Source organism: Geospiza fortis, unplaced genomic scaffold, assembly GCF_000277835.1.
Source record: "Geospiza fortis unplaced genomic scaffold, GeoFor_1.0 scaffold176, whole genome shotgun sequence".
NCBI classification, from domain to species: Eukaryota; Metazoa; Chordata; class Aves; order Passeriformes; family Thraupidae; genus Geospiza; species Geospiza fortis.
Window position 1 is genome coordinate 879406 of NW_005054514.1, and position 23083 is coordinate 902488.

The 23083-nt window shown below is 46.3% G+C and overlaps 1 protein-coding gene across 3 annotated transcripts in view; it reads left to right on the top strand.

The window, feature by feature from the left end:
• DPYSL2 (dihydropyrimidinase like 2) overlaps nt 1–23083 on the top strand; it is a 51096-nt gene that overhangs the window by 9653 nt on the left and 18360 nt on the right. For all 3 annotated transcript variants that reach the window (XM_031063565.1, XM_005428952.2, XM_005428951.2), the window contains exons 3-6: nt 2996–3084; nt 4324–4508; nt 21277–21441; nt 22227–22288. In XM_031063565.1, coding sequence (XP_030919425.1) covers nt 2996–3084; nt 4324–4508; nt 21277–21441; nt 22227–22288 — 501 coding nt within the window. The remainder of the gene's footprint in view (nt 1–2995; nt 3085–4323; nt 4509–21276; nt 21442–22226; nt 22289–23083) is intronic.

Below are 23083 nucleotides of genomic sequence, written 5' to 3' on the forward strand. Positions count from 1 at the left end.
CTTCCTGTGCTGCGGGGCCGGGGGGGCCTGGGTCGACGGAGCTGAGCCCGGCCGGGGGCGGATTCAGCGGCATCGCCCCTAAGCAGTGCAGCGCCGGCCCCAGGACAACACCGGGGAGCCCCGCTCGGGCGCTTGGCGCCCTGGGGCTGTGACCGGGGAGGGGTCCCTGCCCTGGGGCTGTGCCCGGAGGGGCTCTCCCAGCCCTGGAGCTGTGCCTAGGAGGGGCTCGGTGCCTTCCCGGGCGTTCCATCCCCGCCCGCCCCAGCCCGGCGAAGGGAGGCCCCGGCCAGGGCATCAGCTTGAGACCCCAATCCCCGCCGGGCTGGCGCTGGAGACTTTCCAGGATACTCTTTTCTTCTCCAGGAAGCTTCTGGCAAGGCGCAGGTTTCGGTGCGGTCCTGGGGGAGCAGGGAAGGAGCCGTTATATAAACCCCTCCCTCGGTCTCCTTGTGAAAGGAGCCGATTTAGGGCAGGTATTGCAGATCCAAGGGTACCAACTTTTGGTTACGTAAGATATCCTCGACTAACGGGCTGCTGGAGCTGCTTATTTTTTTGGACACAGGAGTTTTTCATCCTTGGCAGCGGTTCCTCACCTTCCCCACGGACACACCCTTCCCCATCCTCCTTCCTCATCCTCGGGGTCAGGAAAAGGAGCTCTGAAACGGGGCTTTGACGTGTCGGGTTTGGGCAGGAATCGCTGGATTGTACAATTGCAGTGCTTAAGGAAGGCAGGGGATGTGCAAAATGGTTATTGCTAAATGGTGCATTCTTCTTTTTTAAAATTATTTTTTCTCTGGAAAGGGAAGTCAGTTTCCCTCCAAGAATCCAATGGTAAAGAGTTTAAAAAGCTGCCTCTGTTTCAAGGGAAATAGAGGTCTTCTGGCTGAACCCTCTGATTTATGTTCTGTGCACCCAATCCTTCTGCAAAGGAGTAGGAAAAATCAGATTCTGCTTTTGTTTACTGTTGTGCAAACCTGGGATTATCAGCCGAGGCTAACACTGGAAAAAGGAGGATAATGGATGTGTGGCTGCCCTGATTTTGCTGCTGAATAGACACAGATTTGGTGGCAGGCTCTTGCAGGGATGTGAGCTGCATGTGCTTTTGTCTCCAAGGTGGTTGAGATGAGCAAGAGGATTTGTCCTGATCTCGGAGCCCTCTCAAGAGCCCAGCAGCAGCCCTGGTTACTGCCAGAAGCATCATTAAAATGTTTTAGGCTGCGTTTTGTGGCCACTTTACATATATATTTTTTCCCTTCTTCTTCCCTAATTGATGCCTAGTGTATGAAGACTTGAGCTGTTGGTGGTATCCATGGCCAGGCTTTCCCATTTTAAAGGCATGAGGAGCCTGCAGTGGAGGTGGGCATCAACACTGCAGTATTTCTGGAAATGGTAAACATGTAGGACAGTTTGCTGGAGAGGCTGGTATTGAAAGACGAGTGGGTTTTTCACACCCCACATTAATTCACTCAGGCTTATTGGCATTTGCAGCAGCTCCTAAATTTAAATTTTGGGGGTTTCTTTGTATTTGAAATCAGGGCCATTATCCAGGGGGACTATCCATTGCAGCAGGAGGAGGGAGGAGAAGCAGAGAAGGAGGGAGATGGGCTTAACATCTCCTAGATGTTAAGCAGTGTTACAAAAGATGGATCTAATGGTATAAATCAGTATCTGATGCAATTCTTGGAGCCCTTTTGGTGTTAAAAGAGCTGTGTCAGTTGAGAATTGGGTGCTTCAACTCTTCAGTTTTATTATGAGGAATCTGGGAAAATGCCTGATTGTTCCTTCTTTCAACGAATGGAGTTGGCACTTCAAAATCAAGGCCCTGAGCATCCCCGTCACTGTTTTATATGTATTTTTCTGTAAATTCTTACAGATAGTTTCTCTAAGTCCATGGCACCTCTGAGTTAAAAGTCCAGCTTTTGGTTTCCCCAGCCTTTGGCTGTGCTGGTATTGCTTTGTTCTCTTCCAAAGGTGTCTCTGTGAGAAGGAAAAAAAGAATCAGAGTAAGTACAAGCGTAGCTCTGAGGGCCAAAGTTGTGGTTTAAACGAAAGATTCACAGCATGTATGTGCTTTGCTTTAAATATTCATCTGCTGTAAAAATGCATCTGTGATGTGGGGAATGAAGGAACCAGGGGGATGTAGTAGCCACTTTTAACTCTCCTCCCCATCAGGAGCTCTGCAGTGGGTCTCACTCTTGTTTAGGACTACTGCAAAAAGCCCCACAAAAACGGCAAACAAACAACAACTTTTTTTTTTACCTAAAATCTTGCAGAAGCAAGCTGTAACCTGGGCTGGGATAGTTGTGCTGCCTGATAGCTGCCTTTTTATAATTACCTTCCTGTTCCTGCCAAACTGTCTTCTAATTTGAGGAAATTTATACTGTTTTGTATATCCTTCCCTTAACCCTAATTTGCTAAATATGTGCATATTTCTGTGTGGTTCTGCAGTGGTGCTCTGGATCCACTGCATCGAAACATCACTGGACTAAAGGAGTTTGTTTGTGTTGTGTAACCCCTGGCAACAGACTTTTGGGCCATTTCCCTGACAGCAATTGACTCACATTGAGCCAAGCAGTGACTCCACTGTGTGGATGCGTATAGGAAATTTTGCACACGACCAAGGCAGAAAGAAACAAGAGATGTGGTTCTAACATATCCCTCCAAGTGCTATTTAGTGCTGCTGCTGCAGGTGATGGTGGCAGGCTTCAGGTGGGCGTGAAGCTGCCAGAGTAGATAAGATCACTGGAATCCACCTCTTTCCTCATTCTGATTTTTGGGGTTTTTTGGATCATCAGTGATGAAAGGCCTTGCAGATGAAATAAAGCATTTTATCTTTCCAGTTGAAAGTGCAGCAGTTGACTCGTGTTTTGATGTGTGCTGGTGAATAATGCAGAGGTTGTTGCCTTCCCTCCTCTTTCATCTCTGGAGTGACACTGCAGACTGTCAGCTCTCCCATTGAATAATTGTGTCTTGTGTTGTGCTTCTTTTGTTGTAGAGCGATCGTCTTTTGATCAAAGGTGGTAAAATAGTTAATGACGACCAGTCCTTCTATGCAGACATTTACATGGAGGATGGGTTGATAAAGTAAGTGAAGCCTCATGGTGGGATTGGGTATGTACAGAAATGCACTGCAGATTGGCTGGAATAGCTTAATCTCAGAGAGATCTATTAAATTACAGTGAAAAATGAATATTTCCACGTCTATCCTGGTGTTTAATGAAGGGGCTTTAAAAGCAGGGTATTGAATAAATAAACAACTGGGCCCAAACCCTGCTGGCTCCAAGGAGGTACTTACATGTGCTTAATCTTAGTCATGAGAGCAGCCCCATGCTGAGATGACACATGTGTTTGAAGTTATCTGTGCTGTAAAGTTTCACTGAGTTATGACTTCAGATATTTTGAATTCAGAGTTCAGCATCCTAACACAATTCTCTTTTAGACTTGGAGGCTGGACTTGGGTGACCTCTGGAAGTCTCTTGCAGTGCTGACTTCTCTGGGTCTGTGATGCAGAGATCACTCCAACCCCCCTTCAAGTAAAAAAGGACCCTGTAGTGGAAGAGGTTCAGACCTCTTTCTGTGTTTTCAGGCCTGGAACATATGTTCCTGGCACGTTAAATGTGTTACAGATTTCTTTGGAAAATTATTCTAGGGAAAAACAGACAAGCTAGAGGTTACAAACAAGGAATTTTCCTGTTCTGGCTAAACAGCCAGCACATGTGCTTTTTCAATCAAGGTTAAAAGTTAAAGGAGCTAGCCAGAGACAGCTAATTAATTGCATCCACTACTGCACTGCTAAAAATAGGTCTGTGAAGAGCTGGACTGGAGAGACCTCTGAGGGTCTCACCAGGAATTTGGTAACCAATATCTGCTTGAATTTATGTTTGTGTAGGGACTCTGTAATATTTACATATGAGAGGAAGGTAGAAAATAAGGAAGCAAAAATTCTTTCAGTGTTCCCAAACCAATAGCTGTTAGAGAGCTGGAATCAAGTGTTGAGCTGCTGCTTTAAAAAGTCTAGCCCCTGGAAAGCTGTGTTGGGTGCAGTGATCATCCATGACCTGCACGGCCCCTTCCAGAGGGGCTCCGTCTTTTCCTTCCTTTTAATGTTATCCTTAAGTCCTGAAGGAATTGCACACTTAACTCACCGTTAGTCAACTGCTTCCACGGGAAGAATAAAGCACCCTCAGCCCTGTGTGTGCTGATCCTGTGCCCTGCTTTATATGGAAAAAGACAATGCAGCTGTGCTAAGTAGCACAGGGGTATTTGTTTACAGGCTGCTTACCTGGGTGTGCCTGACCTGCTCCTCAAAACCTCTTTCCCCAGGCAAATAGGGGAGAACCTGATCGTTCCAGGGGGAGTGAAAACTATCGAGGCCCATGGCAGGATGGTGATTCCTGGAGGGATCGATGTCCATACCCGGTTCCAGATGCCAGAGCAGGGGATGACATCTGCTGATGATTTCTTCCAAGGGACGAAGGCTGCATTGGCTGGGGGCACCACCATGATCAGTAAGTGCCTGCTTTCCTCTTCCAGCAAAGCTGGGCTTTTCTCTTTCCCAGATAAGAACAGGAGCTTTGGGAGTCACCTTGTTCTGAACCAGTGGGTGATGTCTGGCCAAGTTGCTGGGCAAAGCTTGTGGGAATAGGGATGGAAAAGCAGGACCCCAGGATTTCCCCATCTTGCAGTTGTCATTCATTTCATTTGTCTTCCCTTGCTGGTGGTGTGACTTCAGCAGGTTTTTGGGTCTGCTGCTGCTGGAACCTGTTGTCTCTGTGACGTCTGGCTTCAGAGTGAGGAGCAGATCCCCCACGTTTCTGTACCTTGGTCCCTTGTCTGTGGAAAGATATCTATTGTGTTTCTCACACCCAGAATCCTGATGCCAGTGTTCAGTGTGTCTTTGAAAACTGGACCACTTATTTCAGGATCTGCTTTAGCCACCAGGAATTTTTTTAGTGTAGCTCCACTTGGGCTCATCTCCTCCTTTGGAGAAAGAGAGGAATTGTGAAGTACAAATACCTCAAAATAAAAAAGGCAGACTGACTGTTGTGCTGACAGCAGGATTAGATACTTTTGGTATCTAATCTAATTCCTTCTGCCTCTAAAATGCCTCAGGAATGACTTCCAGGCTATCTGTCCCTGCTTATGTTTGCCACAGGATCTTAAAACTCCACAAGCAAGTCACAGTCTTAACCTTGTAACTTTGTTTGAGCCAGAGGGAAAAAACAAACCCCTCTGTTGCAGGGCAGCTGATCAGGTGTAAAAATCTGCCATTGTGTCCCAGGCTCGGTTGCTGCATGTGGGAATGAGGGATAAAGATGTGAAGTGATCCAAAATCTGAGCATCTCAGTCTTTCATGTACTCTCAGGTGCTGCCACTCCACAGGAGGAGAGTTCAGGTACAGAGGAATAAAAGAAGCTGTTTCAGAACATGTATTAGTGTCTATTGTCCAGTCTGTGGATATAAGGAGATCTTAGGCACAGCCAGAAACCAGCTTAACTCTACTCAGTTCCAGCCAAGCCCTGCGTGGACTGGAACATCCTCATCCCCCAGAGTGTGATAGTGAGCAGTCCTTGATCCCTGGCCTGGTGGGTGGACTTGAATGGATTGACAGGAGGCTGGAAGTAGGGCTTATTTAATGCTTCAAAGAAATAATCTTAAAATATTTCAGGAAATTATTTTTCATAACATTTTCACTTCAGAATGTGAGGTTTGTGTCTGAAGATAGCCTTACCCACACAGGGGATGTGGCTGTGGATGATCCCTTTGTGCACACTAATACCCAGTTCTCCTTCAAATCTTTGCTGTCAATTTAAATCAATAGCACTGAAATGGTTTTTTATTTTCAGCCTTAGTTCATTGACTTTGTTTCACTGGTTGTTCCTTTGTTAGAGTACCTGGTTCACACTTGAATTATCATTTTGTTCTTCCTTGTTAAGTTGAATTAGATCAAAATAACATTCTCTGTCATCTGCATGTGACCTTTCAGCAGCACTGTTCCCCTCAGTGGCACTTTTTGAAAGTAGAAATTGGTTTGGCAAATTTTTTATGGAGTAGCCCTTTACTTTGGATGCCTAATTTTACCTCTGCAGAGCCTCCTGTTTCAGAAATCCTTTATGTGTGTAAATATTTATTGCCTTTACGGCTGTAATATCTGAATACTTCAGTAATGATAATGTAATGCTTTTCTGAGTTAGGGAGGTGGGAGAAGAATACCCCATTTTACAATTTCTCCTTTTACAGCTATGAAAATGAGCATAATTTGGATTATGACCATGAGCAAACCATTTAGAGGAGACTAGGGATAAAACTTTACCATCCTGAGTATATCAGATAAAGACACCAAAATACAAAACCATCTCTAAACAAAAAAATCCTCCTGAGACTGCAGCAAGGACTAACTGTACTAAATAGGATGATGGAGAGACATTTCTGGTAGGTGAGAATCAGCAACTGGAGCAGCAGAAAGCAGGATGAATGATCCAGAGTAGACTTCAAAGCTTTGGAGCCCTCTGCCCTGTGTCAGCTCAGCTGTTTCTCTGAGCAAAATTACAGCATTTGGAAAAGTTCTTCCACAGTAAAGCTCTGGTCAACACTCTCTTGCTGGGTGGCCCTTGGGCTTCCCCAGAGCAGGTGGGAGCTGTGGTGGATGGCAACATTTTTCCTCTTATGATTAAGAGGACAATATTTAGTGAACTGGATTCACAATATCACAAATTACAGCCTGAAAATGGCACTCTTATCTCATTGTGTGTTTTAAATGCTGGGATTTTGCAAAGGGAATCTGCTTCTCCTGTGGACTTGTATCCAGCTGTGTCTCTGTTCTTCAGTCTTTTTTAGGAAAAAACACCTCTTTTTGGATGTGAGATCTGTGGAAAAAAGCACCCAATTTCCTCATTAGTGCTTTTAGCAAACTTTGTATGATTTATTTACGAATACCTTTACTCCATCTGTTTCTCTGCTCTATGCATAACCCTCACTTTGGGCACACAAACAGCTTCCTTGGCTTCATGCTTCAATTTATTTCACATTTTTGTGCTGGAGGGTACTTTAAGACTGTTTACTTTACAATCATTTTAGGGAAATATTTATTTTGCATGCAGTTTTCAGTGAAATTGAACCAAGAACCTTGGATAGGTTTCCACTGATGGTTGGTTTATAAAAATTGTGGGTGAAATTCTGACTTTGGTGAGTTTTGGCATCGATCTGCAGTGCCAGGAATCATCTGGAGAATCTGCTTTGGTGAACCTAATCTTCAGCTCAGATCAAATTCAATGTTGCCCCTTTAATTCTTATGGCAGACACATCCAGGGAATGCACAAGAATGTAACCTGTTTTTTCCAAGCCCTGTCCTCATTTGCTTGTTCCCCTCTAAATTCATTCCTGCAGCATTAGGGAGGGGGAATCAGATGGGTCCTGGTGTCAAGTGGAACAATTGTATGTTTTTTGTGGCACCAGGGGAGCTTTTTCCTGATGGGAAGCAGATCTAGCTCCAATCCAGGTCTTCCCAGGTGATCAGGGAAAAGGGGCTGGGGGTGAGGATCCAAATCTGCCCTTTTGCCTCTCAGTCCCTTGCTTTCCTGAGCCGTTCCTAGGTTGCTCCACTCAGGAGTTAGGGCTGATTGCTTTTTCTGCTGGCTCCCCTGAGGCCATGTGAGCAGGAATTCCAGCTATGATCCTTCTGTCTCTCCCCTCTGCAGTGCCAAAGGCAAGGCTCCAGCTGACTTTGCTAGCAGAGGAACAAACAGAGTTGGTTTTGCCTGAAATGACGTATTGTGATATATTTGTTTTTCTGCAGTGACAATTTGTACAGTCCTTTTCTTGGTCCGCACCTTAGAAGAATACTGGTGTGGGTATGTTAGCTGAAAAGCCCTCCCTCTGGGTTTTAGGATAACATTACTCTGGGAAAGAAACTTGGATTCTCGCCCTTTTGAAATGTCAGAATGCAGTGTTTGGGCATTAAGTTGAAAGGAGAATTCCAGAATGCTCCGCAGAGAATTTTGATGGAGAGAAGAGTATTAGATATGCTCCAACCTGTTCTGGTTGCTTCCTTAAACTTTCCTGTATTCCATGGAAAGAGAACAGTCCTTCCGGAGTTTTGGAAAAGGATTCTGTCTGAAGTTGCCCTTACAAGAGGCTAAAGTTTTGGTGAGCTAAAAATGACATTTTGCATAGACTCACAAACCATCCTGAGTTGCAAGGGATGTTCCCCAAGGATCACCAAAGCTCAATGCCTGGCTCTGCACAAGACACCTATTTTTGAGTCCCTGTTTTCCCAACCTGAGCTAGGTTAATACCCCAGGATATAACCCAGTCCCTGGAGCTGTTAGAGGAGGAAGAATCCCTGCTAGGAACAGGGTGGCCTCTTGGAGCCTGGTGATGGTTTGGTTGCTGATTAACTGTGATGGGTGAAATCCCCATCAAAATCAGTGGAAAAACTCCCCCTGATTTGAGCAGGGGCAGGATTGCCTCTGTCTGCTCCCAGCCCTGCAGAAGGGATGAAAAAGTTAAGCTCTGTATATTTACTGGCTTTCTGATCCCTGAGCCTGTTTAATGTCCCAGTGAGAACTCCATCCATCCAGGCCAGCTCCCACACACATTTGAGCCCCTCCTCCCACACTCTGCTTTTTCTCTGGTATCTGCTGTCCTTGGGTGAAATCTCTTGCTGACATTGCCTCTCTTGACTCAGTCAACCACTGCTATAATCATAGAGAGAAATTACAGTGAGAGAAATGATAGCTTTTTCTGGCCTGGTGGTTTGGAAGCCAACAGCCTTTTGAACTTGAGCAGCAGTTATCCTAATGACATGGGGAGGGAAGGCTGGGGAGGGGAGCCTGTGTATCTTAGGAAGCTCAGGAAATGAAGGGGAGCCTCACATGGGCTGCTGTTGGCTCCCTAATTCCTGACCCTGCTATTAAAGAGCTCCTGTGGGCCGCATGGCAGGGGTTTGAGCAGGGTTTGAGCTGCCCAGCCACAATCCAACTCAAAGTGAGGTGACACCAGGTCTCCCAAGTCATTCTGAAGATCACCACCTTGCTGGAAGGAGATGTTTCTAGTCAGGAATGATTCCTCACCTCTTGGGTTTTGATCTAAGTGTGACAGAGAATGCCCCAAAGGAGATCAGACTCTGTGACAGTCTCAGCTTAAAGTGGGGTTTAGACAGGATGAGGGTGTGGGGTGGTATTTAAACCCACCAGTGGAGATTAAATTCTATTCTACCTGACTGGGTGCATTTATTTTGCATTATTAGGGTTAGTCCTGTGCTGGTCTAGAGTCTAAATGGTGAGAGGAGGAGGAGGGAAGCAGAGACAGAAGGGGGTGACAGCAGTGGTCAGGCAGGGACTTGTGGCTGAGCTGGAATTGTAAAACCAAGTGTTTTGCATCCAAGAGCAGCGACCACAGAGCTGCAGTGTCTCCCCAGGTCCCTGGCTGTGTGTACACAGCACTGCATTGTTCCGCAGGCACCAGCCCCAGTTTTGTTTCTCTTTGCACCTAGAGATGGAAGAGGAACTGTGTGCTGGGACCGGCCCTGCAGACGGGCTGCCCTGGCTTTGGAACTCGTTTCTCTTTCTGGCAGCGCTTCTTCTGCCCCAAAGAAATGTTTAATTCTCTGGAAACATAGTGAAAATATCTACACATTACTGGGGATTTCTATGAGTAGGAATCCTTGCTCTATGTGACTGGAATAATGAAATCACCACACAGAGGTGCAGAGTCCCTCCTGCCCTGTCCCTCCTCTCTCCGACTCCCCTTGGTCCTTTTTACACCCCAAAACCAGCCTTGGCCCTGATTCACCCTAAATCTCTTGGCTTCACCAGCTCCCAGCTTCCTGCTGCTGTGTTTGTACCTTTCATTCAGGGCAGGCTTAAAATCCTTAATGAGAAAGTGGGGTGTAAGCAGAGCTGGGCAGTTCCCTGGTGTGAGCTTCTCTTCCCGAGCTTTTAAACCCTCTAAGTCCATTAGGCTCTGCCTGCAGTGGATTGTGCAGACTCTATCCAGGGCTTGCTCTGCTCCCAGCATCCCAGCAGTGCTGGATGGGATCCCCCATTGTTCTGGGAGGGATTCCAGTGGGGGCTCATGGAGATCTGCCAAGTCCTTGATGTCCCTTGCCAGAGAGCACAGGAGGAAACAGCTGTGCAGACCTCAGATGTGTTATGTGTTTCTGTGTGTGCTGAGGGGCATTTTTTGACCCTTTGGGCCGTAGCTATTGTTTGCCGCCTCTCTGTGCTGTGAGGAACAGGCTGCTGTGAGGAGCACACAGGGACTCGGGAGCTGTATGGCTGTGTCTGGGATGATGTAGAAAACCTGTGGTGTGGTGAGATGTTTAACACTGGTGTCACACACTCAGCTGGGCCGTCATTCCCCCTCAGTGCTGAAAGGTGAAATCATTCACCCTGATGTTGGGCTGGAGTCCTGTGAAACCTCTGCAGTCTAGCCTGGCTTGTTTTTGAGTCAATCAGGAGATTTTTCCCTGTTTTCCCATCTTTTCCTTCCCCAGAGCTGCTGGGGATCCTGCCCCTTTCTCCTCTCCATCCTTCTGCCTCTTGGTAGCACTGATTTTTTTAAAGAGCAGGTGAGGGGTCCCTTTCTCTGTTTGTTTTGACCCACTCTGCTCCAACCTCTCCCTGTGCAGGAAGGAGGGGATGGAATCAATTCCACGCGTGCTTAGTTTAGTTTGGAACACACAAGGGCTGGAGTGGCAGCAGTTCTGACAGTGCAGATGTGACTGACCTAGATTTTTTCATGCATCCAAAAAGAGGGATTTATTTCAGGAGAAATTAACCTGTGCTGTCTGTTGATGCAATAGCACTTCATGCCTCTAATTCCATTTAATGCTGGGGATCAGTGATGCTGCTTTCCCACTGCATGGAGAAGAGTTCTTTTGCTTGAAGAGCTGCTTTGAAGTGCTTTTCTTTAAGAATCACTGAATGGTTGGGGTTGGAAGGGACCTTAAAGATCATCTTGTTCCGTCCCTTGCCATGGGCAGGGTATCTTCCACTACCCAGATGGTTCCAAGCCCTGTCCAGCCTGTCCTTGAACACTTCCAGGGATGGGGAACCTGAGCCAGGGCCTCACCACCCTTATAATAAAGAATTTCTTCCTAATACGTCATTTAAACCTGCCCCTCTTCTGCTTAAGGCCACCTCCTTTGTCCTATGACTCCATGCCCTTGTGAAAAGTCCCAAAAATCCCCAAATTCTTGCTTTCTTTGTCCAGTGCTCTCATCTCCAAGATGCAGGCCTTAGAGATGACACAGGAGTAAAGAGCCGGTGAGTCTCTCTGATGGGCTGTGTCTCACCCAGCCTCTTACATCCATGGGAAATGTACATGATGTTTTCATGGGGGCTGGTGTAAAAGTTGGCTCCTCCAGGTCTGCTGTGGATGGAAAAAAAAAATCTTAAAAAATAAAATGTAATTATCCACCTCGCTTCTTATAACATCATTAGCTGCTTGTGATAGGTTTTCAGAGCATGTGAGTTAAACCTTGCTAGCTAAAGTGTCCTAATCACCTTCAAGTCTTGACAAGGTCTTCAAAGAAGCAGCAGGAAGTGGTGCCACCAGCTCTTTTCTTGGCCTGTTTTTCTGGGCAGGGAATTTTTGGCTCCCCACCAGTGTTCAACACCTTGGCTGCTTTTGCCTTCCTGTGAGCTTGACTAAGCAGAAAATGCCCTGGTCAGGCAGGACCTTTCAGCTCTCCACATTGGAAAATAGCTCTGTGTGCCGCAGGAGAGAAGCAAGTGGAGCCTGAAAGAAGCAAGGGCTGTAACCAACTGCAGGATTCCCCACTTGGGATGGATTTGGAGTGCTGCCTGTGGAGTAGGATTTGATGTCTTTGATCAGCAGAGCCTTTTTTCCCCTCTTTCCTTCAGCCCCAGTGCCTTTAGAGTTCGTAGATCCCATCTGTTTCTTAGAAACTGGATTTTTTTTTTAAATCTTTCTGGTGAGAGGGAGAATTGTTTGAGGAATACAAATGAGCTCCTCCTGTCTGGCACACTTTAATCACACTCAGGAACTGCCAGTTGTTAGCAGCTTGGGGCTGTGCCTGCATCTTTTCACAGCCCTCAGTCCCATGGAAGCCCTGTGCATTTGCAAGGAATGCAGGGATAGACATTTACAAGTTATGGCTTCTGGGAGAACTCTTTCCTTCCCTTGATACCCTGCAGTTGGTGTTGGGACCTCCTCTGTGACAATGGGAATGTCATTCCATTTCTTCATGCTGGTTGCTGGCTGTCTATAGTGGGAGGTGGCTTTGTTGCTGAGGGGTTGTGGTTTTAATTCAAATTAATTAAGCTCACCTAGAGTCTCATATCATAAGTAAAAAGTGATTATTTTTGTGACGAGCTACCTGAGAAGCTGGTGTGGGCAACACTGGAAGTAAGGAGATAATCCCTGTCCCTCCCACTTGACATCTGCAGATCCAGAGGAGAGTGCTTTTGGCTTCCTATGAGGTAAAAGAAGGAACTTGTAGTTTCACATGCAAATGTGAACTGGGAGATGCTTTGGTTGGTTTTCAGAGCCCACCAAAAAGGGCTCAGCTTTTGGAAGCTTCCCTTCCCACTTGTCCAAGTGTGTTTCCACCACATTGCTTTTGTCCCTAGTAGCAGCTACATATGTACAGTGTGGATATTTTTGGATCTGGAGGATTCGATGGTGGTGTTTTACATATGAATGAAATTCCCTTGCACAGCCTCCAAGCAGCAGGAACTGGGGAAGGAGTTCCTGGAGAGCCCTCCCAAATTATTGCACAGCACTGAGTTGGTGCAGGGAAGGGGGGAAGCTCCTAAACTTCAACACCCTGAGTGGTTTGTGCCTCCAAACTTGGGCTCTTCATGGGCCTGGCAAGATTCCAGACTCCTTGAAAAGCCAGGCAAGGCTGGTGCAGCAGCCAGGGACTGCGTCACAGGATTCTCTGTTCAAATATTCCAATATTGCTTCAAAAAAATATCATTCCAGAGTGGCTGTCAGTTAATGATGCTTTCCAGCAGGCTTTTCTTTACTTCAGGTAAGATTTCTGAGGATTAGTATCAGTGTCCCAAGAGAAGAGTTCGGCTGCTGATGGGCTACAAAGGACTTTTCAGCCTGATGGGCAGAGACTCTTTCCACTGTGAATGGAAAAAGTTTTGGAAAGCTTTTGTAGTGCAGCTGAGTAAAATGTAGGTGTGCAACGTGTTCTTAGAAGCAGAAATGGGCCATGGAACCAGGACCACAGCTGACGACTCTGAACCAGTCAGTCCTACTGCAATGCAAACACTGTCATAAAGGGGAAGGTGGCAGCTGTATGGAGCACCTCCCACTGAGCCATCCTGCCCAGATCCAGGGGCAATTCCAGCTGTTCATGGAATCCCAGAATGTTTTGGGTTGGAAGGGACTTTAAAGTCCATCCAGTCCCACCCCCTGCCATGGGCAGAGACACCTCCCACTATCCCAGGTTGCTCCAACCCCTGTCCAGCCTGGCCTTGGACAGGAATGGGGCAGCCACAGCTTTTTTGGACAACCTGTGCCAAGACCTCCCCACCCTTACAGTAAATAATTTCCTTCTAATACCACATTTGAGACAGGAAATTAAGCTGAGGTGTAGAAAGCAATAGTTGCCCCTAAAGACTTGGTGCATGGATAAGACAAAAGTTAGATCTTGTGTGTAGGAGTTTCCCAAACCAGTTTGCCACAGGATGGGTGTCTCTCTTTGGGTGGGCAGCTCAGGTGCTGCCCAGGAGTGATGCTTTGTGCCCCAAACCTTGGACTCTTCACAAGTCTAGGAAGACACCAGACAGCTTGTGAGGCCAGGCTGGGCTGGCTCAGAGCTGGAGGAGGAAGTTCAGTGGCTTGGGGAACATGCCACAGGAGTCTCTGTTTAAACTGGGGATAATCTAGTTAGGACCTCACACAGGTTAATGATTTCAGCAAGCACAAGAGCTAATTAGCAGGCAATATCAGTGCCACAGAGTGGAAAGAACACCTACAGATGGGCAGGTGTGGTCAGGAAATGGCTGTGTGAGGGACGGATATGCTGCTTGATCCTTGTCCATTGGTGGAAACCAGGTTCTGCTGCACCTCCCACCAGGTTTTCTCCATAAACATTTAGGTCTGATTCAGCCCTTGCTTCCCTGCCTGCAGTTGTGTGTGAGAGTGGTTTGAGTGGGAACAGGATGGGGACTGCTGGTGTTGTAGCAGAAGTGGCTGTGGTTTGGTAGTGATGGGTGACAACTTCCTCCTTGGAACCATGATGTCACCTTGTTACAGTCATGAGGAGAGGAAGTGTCTGGTTCTCATCCAGGCAGGGGAGATGTTTATTTGACGAATACAGGGTTTTTCTTTTCCCCTGTATTAATACAAGCTGTATTAATAAAAAGTGCTTGTATAGAATCAGAGCTCTTCACATTTAGTTTATTTCTGGAGGGGGAAGAAAACCAACTTTTCCAATGCCAAACACACAAAGCCCTCTCAGAACCACTACAAATTTCCATTGTAAAAACTGGCATCCTGCAGTCATGTTCGTCTTTATCTCCAACACCCCTGAAACAGCCCTGGGCCATGAAATCAAGGTGAGAATCCAAAACTTGGTGAGAATAATGCCAGTCCAGAACTGTTCCAGCTTCCCAGCTAGTGGAAAAAGCCTAAGGGGCAGGACACATCTCCAGTGACCTGAGAGGGAGAGAGCTGGCTCATGGCACGTGATCTTTTGTCCTCCTGTGTCTGATCAGCTCTTGCCCCTTGGATGTGTTATTAATTCTTGTGTTTTGTCTTGACTTGAAAGTCATGGCTACAAACCTAGGTTTTTTCCATCTCAGTCCTTCAAGGTTTACAGACCAATTCATATGGAAGCCTTTGAAGTCCTGTGTGCTCTTTTCACGGCCTTCAAGTGTGGAGTAATGCCTGAAAGAAAGGATAAATCTTGGAACCACTTACATGTCTCTTTTGAACTTGGTTCCCCTCCTTTTCTGCCATGGTGACCTCCTGACATACAATAAATGCACAATAAACCTGTACTGGGAAGAGATGGAGCCTTTTTTTTTGATCTGACCTTAATATGCTGCCGTGCCAGCAGCTGGGGGGGGGTTAATAATAATTGTGTGAATTCTTTATGTTTGTGTCCAGCTGGCCTCAAATTGTCAATTGTATTTTGGATGTAATCAGCCAAAAGGGCAAGTGAAATATCTATATGACATCAGTGAGGGAATAAGGGAATGTTGCAGTCTGAAAATGTGATCAGTGGAGCACAGATGTGTCTGGTTCTTCTGAGCCTGGTCCAGCTTCTGATTTCTCCGCATCAGGTCTTATAAACTGGATCTGAACTGACAGAAACCAACATGTGATGTCATTTAGGCTGCCTTTACTATGAATTTGGCAGGCATGTACAGGAGACCAGTCCTTGGGTAGTGGCATTAGTACCATAAATGCTGTTCTGTGCAGGGCTGTAACTCTTCAGAATAATCTCTTTATTCCAGTATCTTTTCTTGGGCAGGGGGGAGGGAACAAGAATAAAATATTGTGGGAATAAATCCCGACAAATACACAGCTGAAAATCTGATTGCTGGAACCAGGATGTGAAGAAAATCCTTTATAAAAGGGTAATGATGCATAAAGGTAGAAGGAATTGTAGTATTTTACCAGCTGAGAATTTGAAGCCTCTGGATGAAATAAGGTCTGTGATGATGATATAATCTATGGGTCAGTCAAGGGCCTGACTTTCAGTTCACAGAGATTGATTTTATTCCTCTTGCTTTCACAGAATTACTCGCACTTCACATCAGTGCCAGGAGAATATTCCTGCAGCCACAGCCTGACAACTCCAGACTGCTAAGTAGGGACCTGTGCAATTACCAGGGCTGAATTTAATTACAGCCTCTCAATAAAATGGCTTGTGACAGAATGTACAACTCAATAAATTCGCCAGATTTCACCACATGCAGTTGCTGTGGGGATTAAGTAGTATTAAAAAGGCAGATGTGTTTATAGTGATCAAGTTGCTATTTAAAGTTTTGGGTAGGGGAGATCTGCCTGCTAACAGTTAAGCTTAAATGTTAAGGATTTTCACCTTATAAACTCCTCTTAAACAATAGACACATTTAATGCTGGTAGGAGGAAGAAATAATGTGCGAAACTGCAGTCTGTAATAGCAACTGGAACCCTGAATACATGGTTTTTATTACATACACAATTTTGGTAACATCTGACCCTAATTCATGTTTATATTGTCCATTTCAAACAGTTTTTCTCCTTTCTGGTAGTGGCATTCATGAGCTGAAGCCCCAGAAAATTTTCATGCATGCTTTGGATGACAATTAAACCAGTTGAAAAAAATCCTTTCCAGTGGAAAGCTGGAAGCATGGGCTATTAATAGAAGCTCCAGAAACGGGTTGTTTGCAAGCCAAGGCTTGCTCAACTGAGGCAGGATGAAAAAAAGAAAAAAAAATGCACATGCCACAATGCCAGGAAGCTATAAAATGCATTAATCCCCACCCATGAGCACATCCATCCCAAAAGCAGAGTTTTGTTTTCAAGGCAAGGCAAAGAGCTTGATCCAGCTCTGCCTCTGAAGCAATAATTTCTCTGGAGTTTAGCAAGGGGTCAAAAATATAAAGGCATTGCTCTTCATCTGCATTTTTTTTTTAATTTGAGAGAGATTCCAAGTGCCAGAAAGAGATAATATGGAATTTTTCTGGCTCTAGTCTCAGAGTATCCTGCAGGCTGTTGGGTAATTCCCCAGCTTTCTGTGCTGGATCCCTCTTGCCCATCTCCCTTCTTGCTCAGGGTACAGGTACCACCCTGCTCCAGGAAAGCTCTTCAGGAGCAGAAAGCCCCAGAGTTTGGAAAAGGGAGCCAAGATGTGATGCAACATTTCCTAAAGCCACCATTTAAAGCTGAAATTGGCACCATTTTCAGTGGGCTGTGGAAGTGGTTTTAAAGTCTGGGAGCAGCTGGATGAAGACAAGGAGGTGTTTCAGGCCAGCCTTAATTGTGGTTCAGCTTTTAGGCTGCCCTTTCTGGAATCAGCTGTTGGACTTGATCTGTGCAGGTCCCTTCCAGCTCAGGGTATTCCATGATTCTGTGAATTGTGCAAAAAAGCAGTAGGAATGATCTGAACTTCGGAATTACTTGTGTGGATGGGATTGTGCTGGGATCTGATTTTAGTACAAGTTTTACGTTAATACATGATAAGAATGTGTTAATAATGGGTGATGCTAGCACTTCTAACCCTTTTTCTATGGTTTTTCCATGCTTATGTTAAAACAACACTGCTTTATTTTCCCCATCCTTGGAACATTTCATCCATTTCCCTAAGTTTTTGCCTTCCCCTTTCATTTCACACCCAATTTTCTCCCCTCCAGCATCTAACTAGTTTGGCCCATGAGATACAGAATATTCCAGCATGGCTGGGTGCCAGCTTTGGTGCAGAAGAGCCACATGGATCACCCAGTGTTGTTGTCTCACTTCAGCTCATTGTCTGCCTTTAATCCTAAGCCGATTAATCTGCCTGAGGAGGAGGAGGAGGAGGAGGAGGAGCGAATCACCCTGAGCTGAGCGGGGCAGGCAAGAAAACAGCCCTGGCTGGTGGTGGGTGGGAGCTGGAACACTGGGATACAGGAGCAGGTGCACCTTGTAAGCCTGTGTGTAATGACAGGAGAGTCAAACCAGGAATGGGAAGGGTAATTAAGAGTCTGGATGATTAGGGCTGGAGCATGTGTGTCCACAGGTGCTCAAATTCCACTGCCCTCGGAGGGAGGTTAGAACTTGGATTGTCTGAGAGAAAGACAGACTGTCCAGGTATTTTGGAATCCTGTCAGTGTTTAATAAGGAAAAAATTAGAATATTTGTAATATATAAAATAGTTTTTCTCATTTTTTTAAAGAAGTTCCTTTGCTGGTGTAACAGCCTTGTTTGCCCTCAGCCCTGGGCTGCTGCATTTTGGGTTCTGCTGCTCAAAAGGTTAAAAGATAGTCGACAGAATGTTTTCTGCTCTTAGCTGAGAAATCAGTGTAACCCTGAGCTTGGCTTTGACCTGTGCCTTGCTGAGGATGTGTTAAATAAAGAGAAAAATTTGGATTAGACCTGAATTTCACTTAGATTCAGGGAGCCACTACAAGGCCCACAAAGCTATTTAATTTCTTCTTTGAAGATTTCAGTACCGATGAAGTGATTCTTACATTATCTTTTCCTTTTCCTTTTTTTTTTTCCTGTCTGTTATTTTTTTTCTGTTTTTGGAACAAGCTTTTAGTTTAAAAATGAGCTGGCAACTTCCTTCTCAGACCTCAAGCAGCTGAATTCATTTGCACAGCAAAAAAATCAACAACTGGAAGAAAACATCTGGGCTGGGAAGCACACCAGATCAAGGCTGTGGTGGTGGAGGGAATAAAGGGGTGACAACAGCCTGTGTCACTGCAGTTTGTTTTAAGTGTGCCCTGCAGGCGTGGGGTCACCCAGGGATTGAACATTCCTGGTTGCCGAGGTGATAGAAGGAAAGATGGGGCAGTGGGATGGGATTCCCAGGGAGAAGGAGCATTGTGGGGTCAGGACAGCACTGCTTTTCCCATGGGAAGCCTCCTGGGAATTCTCCAGGAGGGAGATTTGCTGTGAGCTGGGGTAGGTCAGTCCTTGTGTCCATGGTCCTGGGACAGATCATCCCCAGGGGTCATCCTGGAAGCCTGGGGCTGTGGGAACGTGGTGGGATGGAGCCTCCTCCATCAGCTTCTTGTGCTGCTCTGGAGCACAGGGACCTGAAAGAAAAAGCTTTTTGTTTTACTCTGCGCTCTTGAGCTGTGCCTGAGGGCTAGAAGAAGCTTCTCTAAGCTGCATTTCCATCTGGCCATCTGAACAGGCCAGAACAGGATGGAAAAATCGAGGAGACTGCCATTTGTGTCTGAATTGCTCCAGACCAGGATATGGTATTACATCCACTTTCTCCATGCCTTTTGTGCAGCATCCACTGCTCCTGCTTGCCTGCTGTGGCAGCATAGCTTCCATCCTGCCCCTGGGTCAGGTACAGGAGCCCAGCTCTTGGGCCCCTCTCCAGGGATGTCCCTGTCACCATGACTGTCTCTTGGTGTCCTCTGCTGGGACCTTCCCCTGTCTCTTCAGACCAATTCAGTCCCAGGGTGCAAAGACTGTCACTTACCTTGCATTCTCAGGCTGCTTTCCTGCTGAGTTCTTCCATGTGGATGTGGGGAAGTGGTTGTTCACTGATGTTTGCCTGGCAGAGCTGCTGTAGAGAAAAAGTGTGCTGCGTTTTGAAGGGGCTAGGGAGTGATTTGGCTGTCAGGGAGCTATGGGGTGCTGCCACAGGAGATATTCCCAACCCCTGGAGCTGACTTCCCTGCACACTTGCACCAGCACTTCCATCACTTATTGCAACCAGCTGTGGTTTGGCTTTGTCAGAGAGCTGACAGAGCTCCCTTACCCCTGGTTCTACTGCCTCCAAAAAATACCATTTGTCATCCTTGGGTAGTGCATGAGGTGAGGTGGTGATAAAGCTCTGATCCCTGACAACACCATCATTCCCGGGAGCTCCAGAGCATTCCCAGGGGCTCAGTGCTGGGCTTTGAGGACTCTGTGTTAACCCCTTGGTGCCTTCAGGCACGATTTCCCAATGCCCACAACCCATCCATCATCTTGGGGCTGATAGAGCTCTGAGGGCACCTTTAGTCTCAAGTGGAGATGTGTTTATTCCTGTGATGTGTTAGAGATTAAATGGACTTTTTTTGGGTTTTTTAATTAGATATTTGTGTAAACCTGGGCTTTCTCCACATCCCATTGGAAAAAACAAAAGGAATGTTATTTTTCTCCTTGTTGTTCATTCTACTTAAGCTAAAGATTAACTTTGACAGAGCAACAAGGGCTCTGTACTGGCCAAGAAACAATTCAGGCTGGAAGTTAGTGGAAGGTTTCTGACCACTGGGGTGGTCAGATCATGGAACAGAAATTGGATGATATTTTTAAAAACAGGTCAGTTTGTTGTCTGCTTATATTTGGGCTCCTTTTTGCAGTGGTGGTGAAAAGCACATCCTTGGTGTGGTGCCAGACAAGAGGCAAATTTCCAAGTTTTCACTCATAGCACAGATTTCTGTGACGGGTACGGGGGGAACAAAGAGACCCCCAGCCACTCCTGCAGCCCTGAGCTGATGAAAGCTGCAGCTGCCAAGGCAGTAAGGATGTGCATATCATGTCCTTGCCTTGGTGTGATGCTTCCAGGGGAAAAGCCTCTTGGAAAGCAGAAATATTCTAAGCTGTCTCCCTTTGCAAAGGGGAGAGGGTGGGCAGAGTTTTGCAGCAGGGATGTCGTTTTGGGTGAGCTCTTGGCTTTGTGCAGTGTGTACACAGCTCAGGCAGCTGAGAGGTCTCTGCTGACTTCGGTGACTGAGGCTCGTGGCTGCTCAGGAGAGCTGGGCTGCCTTTCCCAGTGTGAATCTGGTTCCTTAGAGTGCAAAACCAGTAAATCTTGGCTGCTGTGTCTGTGTGGGGGCAAAGCAAAGCTTTGTTCTGCCCTGGGGGTGAGTGGATCCCAGGGGCTCTGTCTCTCATCCCAGCTGTGACTTAGAGCAGCCCTGATCGTCACCATAAAGTTAAAAAAAAAAAAGCTGCTGGGATTTCTCTGCTGATAATTGAAGCAACTTTTTATTTTTCTGTGTGTTTTAATGTAGATTCAAGCCAGACCCTCTCCTCCGCCCCAGCAGTGCTTCCCAGTTTGTGACCCCTGAAATCACACAGGCTTTTCCTGTTCTCTCAGTCAGTATTGGAGATGCTGACTTTCTTTTTTTTATTTCACTGTGTCTTTTGAAGAGCTCAGAGATTCCATGTGCTCAAATAAAAACCAGGAACACTGAGCCTTCAGATCCAGGTCCCTTGCATCACCCACTGAGGCTGTCCTGCAGCTGCAGCTGCCTGTGAATCCATTTGCTGCTGGATTTGGTGTGAGGATCAAACTAAGCAGGTGCCAGAGGCAGCAGGACCTTCTCAATGTCAGAGAGATCTCTCCAACCACAAATTGTTGGTCCTGCTTCCTCCAGTCCTCTGGAAGGTGCTCCTGGTTGGGATGTGCAACACCAACAGCTGTAGTGAACAGGTTGTAATAACAGCTAATTTTCTTTCAGCTGGTGCTCCATAATCGACTTCCGTGCTGCATTCTCTAGAAACCACTGAGAAATTGCAAACTTAGAAATATTTTAAGGGGAAAGAGGATGCCTTGATTTTGGAACAGCCTCTGCACAGCTGTACTTGCTGTCCTGGGCACCCAGGAAAGCTTCTGCACCAGCAATTTACCAGTGCTTTGGTTGTCGTTCCCAGTTGACCACGTGGTTCCTGAGCCTGGGACCAGTTTGCTGACGGCGTTTGACCAGTGGCGAGAGTGGGCAGACAGCAAATCCTGCTGTGACTACTCCCTGCATGTGGACATCACTGAGTGGCATAAAGGTGTCCAGGAGGAGATGGAAGCTCTAGTTAAAGATCATGGTAAGCCAGGGAAGCCTTGCCCCTCCTTGTTTTTCAGGATCCCCTATTATTTAGGGCTGTCTCTCATGCAGTATTTTACTTTTATATCCAAATAAAGCTGTTTTAGGCCCATATGGCTCCTTGAGAAGGTTTGGGCAGTTGGGATTGCAGAGGGCTCAGGGGTTGGGGCACACTGGTGTTGCAGCACTGATTTTCCCGAGGTGAATCTCCTGCTTTTCCCATGCAGAGCAGCTCCTCTGTCCAGCGAAGGTCCTTCGGGTTCATCAGTGCCCTTGATGATACCTGCAGCCATTAAAGTGCTGTAAACAAGGGAAATAGGAGCCCCAGGAGGACCAATCCAACTCTGGATGCTAAAAGTGAAGAGCTGAGTAAAACAACCTCATAGGTTTTCCCCCTCTTTATTTACCCTTGGCATGTCATCCTCAGGCTGGAGTAATTTTCCATCCTGTTTGTAGTTTGAAAACCCAGCATTTTATGCCATAATGGGAGCTTCCCACATGTGCTGGGTGAGTGCTTTTAGTGGTTCCAAAGGCTGGAGAGGAAAAGCCAGCTTAGGATCAGTGAGGGTCAGTTTGGACATGTCATAGACACAGATTTCCCATTGTTCTCCCTGGAGGGTGAGGGGGATCAGCCATGTAGGCCCAGTCTCTGCTTTTGGGTGAGATCCATTTTTTGCTTTTATTTTGTTACTCAACCTCCTACAGTGAATTAATGGAATTATTGCTGACAGCTGATTTAGGGATTGTAGTCCATGGCTTTACTGCAATGTGCTCTCTTTCCCCCAGGTGTGAATTCCTTCTTGGTGTACATGGCTTTCAAAGATCGCTTTCAGCTCAGTGATTCTCAGGTAGGAAGGAAGGCTTTGTGTTTAATTTGTCACAAATTAGTGTTTAAGTTCAATATCCTGGGATCTGACACTCTATCCTGGTTCCAATCTTTATGTGTGTTACAGTACCTAAGATTGGCAACAGCACCCATAGCTCTGCTGTGAAGATTATATTTTTAATTAAAAATAAAACCTAACCATCAGCAAACCCTGAAAGGCTTGGCTGAGGGAAGCAATGGTAAAACTCTCATTTTGAGAGGTTGGAGGTTTTTTCCCAGCTCCTTTGGGATAGAAGCAGTGGCAGTTCTTTGAATTGCTGCTTTATGCCTCTGCACAGGGCAGGACAGGGAGATCTCTGGGCTAATTATAATTATTCTGTTTAGAAGCTAAAACTGATTCTGGTCCAGAGATGGTTTTTTTTGGTGGTAGAATCACTGGGACCTTAGAAAGGAATTAATTGCCCTCCTGTTTGCTGTTCTGGTGGGCACATTTGGGCACATTTAGCTGTTCAGAGGAGCAATTTATGTTTCTGAAGGTGTGGGAGGAAAGGAATGCCTGGGAGTGTTGGTGTGTGAGTTATCTCTGAGGGCTCTGGAAACATTTTGATGAGGGAACATTGATGGCGCCAGTTGGGGGTTACTGGACCTGAGCCCTCTCAGGCTGGTTGCTGGAGTGGGAAATCACACTGCTCCTACCTCCAGATAATGGATTTCAATGGAGAACATGCCCCCACCATTTAGATGTAAGGGATGTTTTTCGTGCCAGGCACCAGTAAATGAGACATCAAACAGGTACAACTCTGCAAGTCTTTTAAAA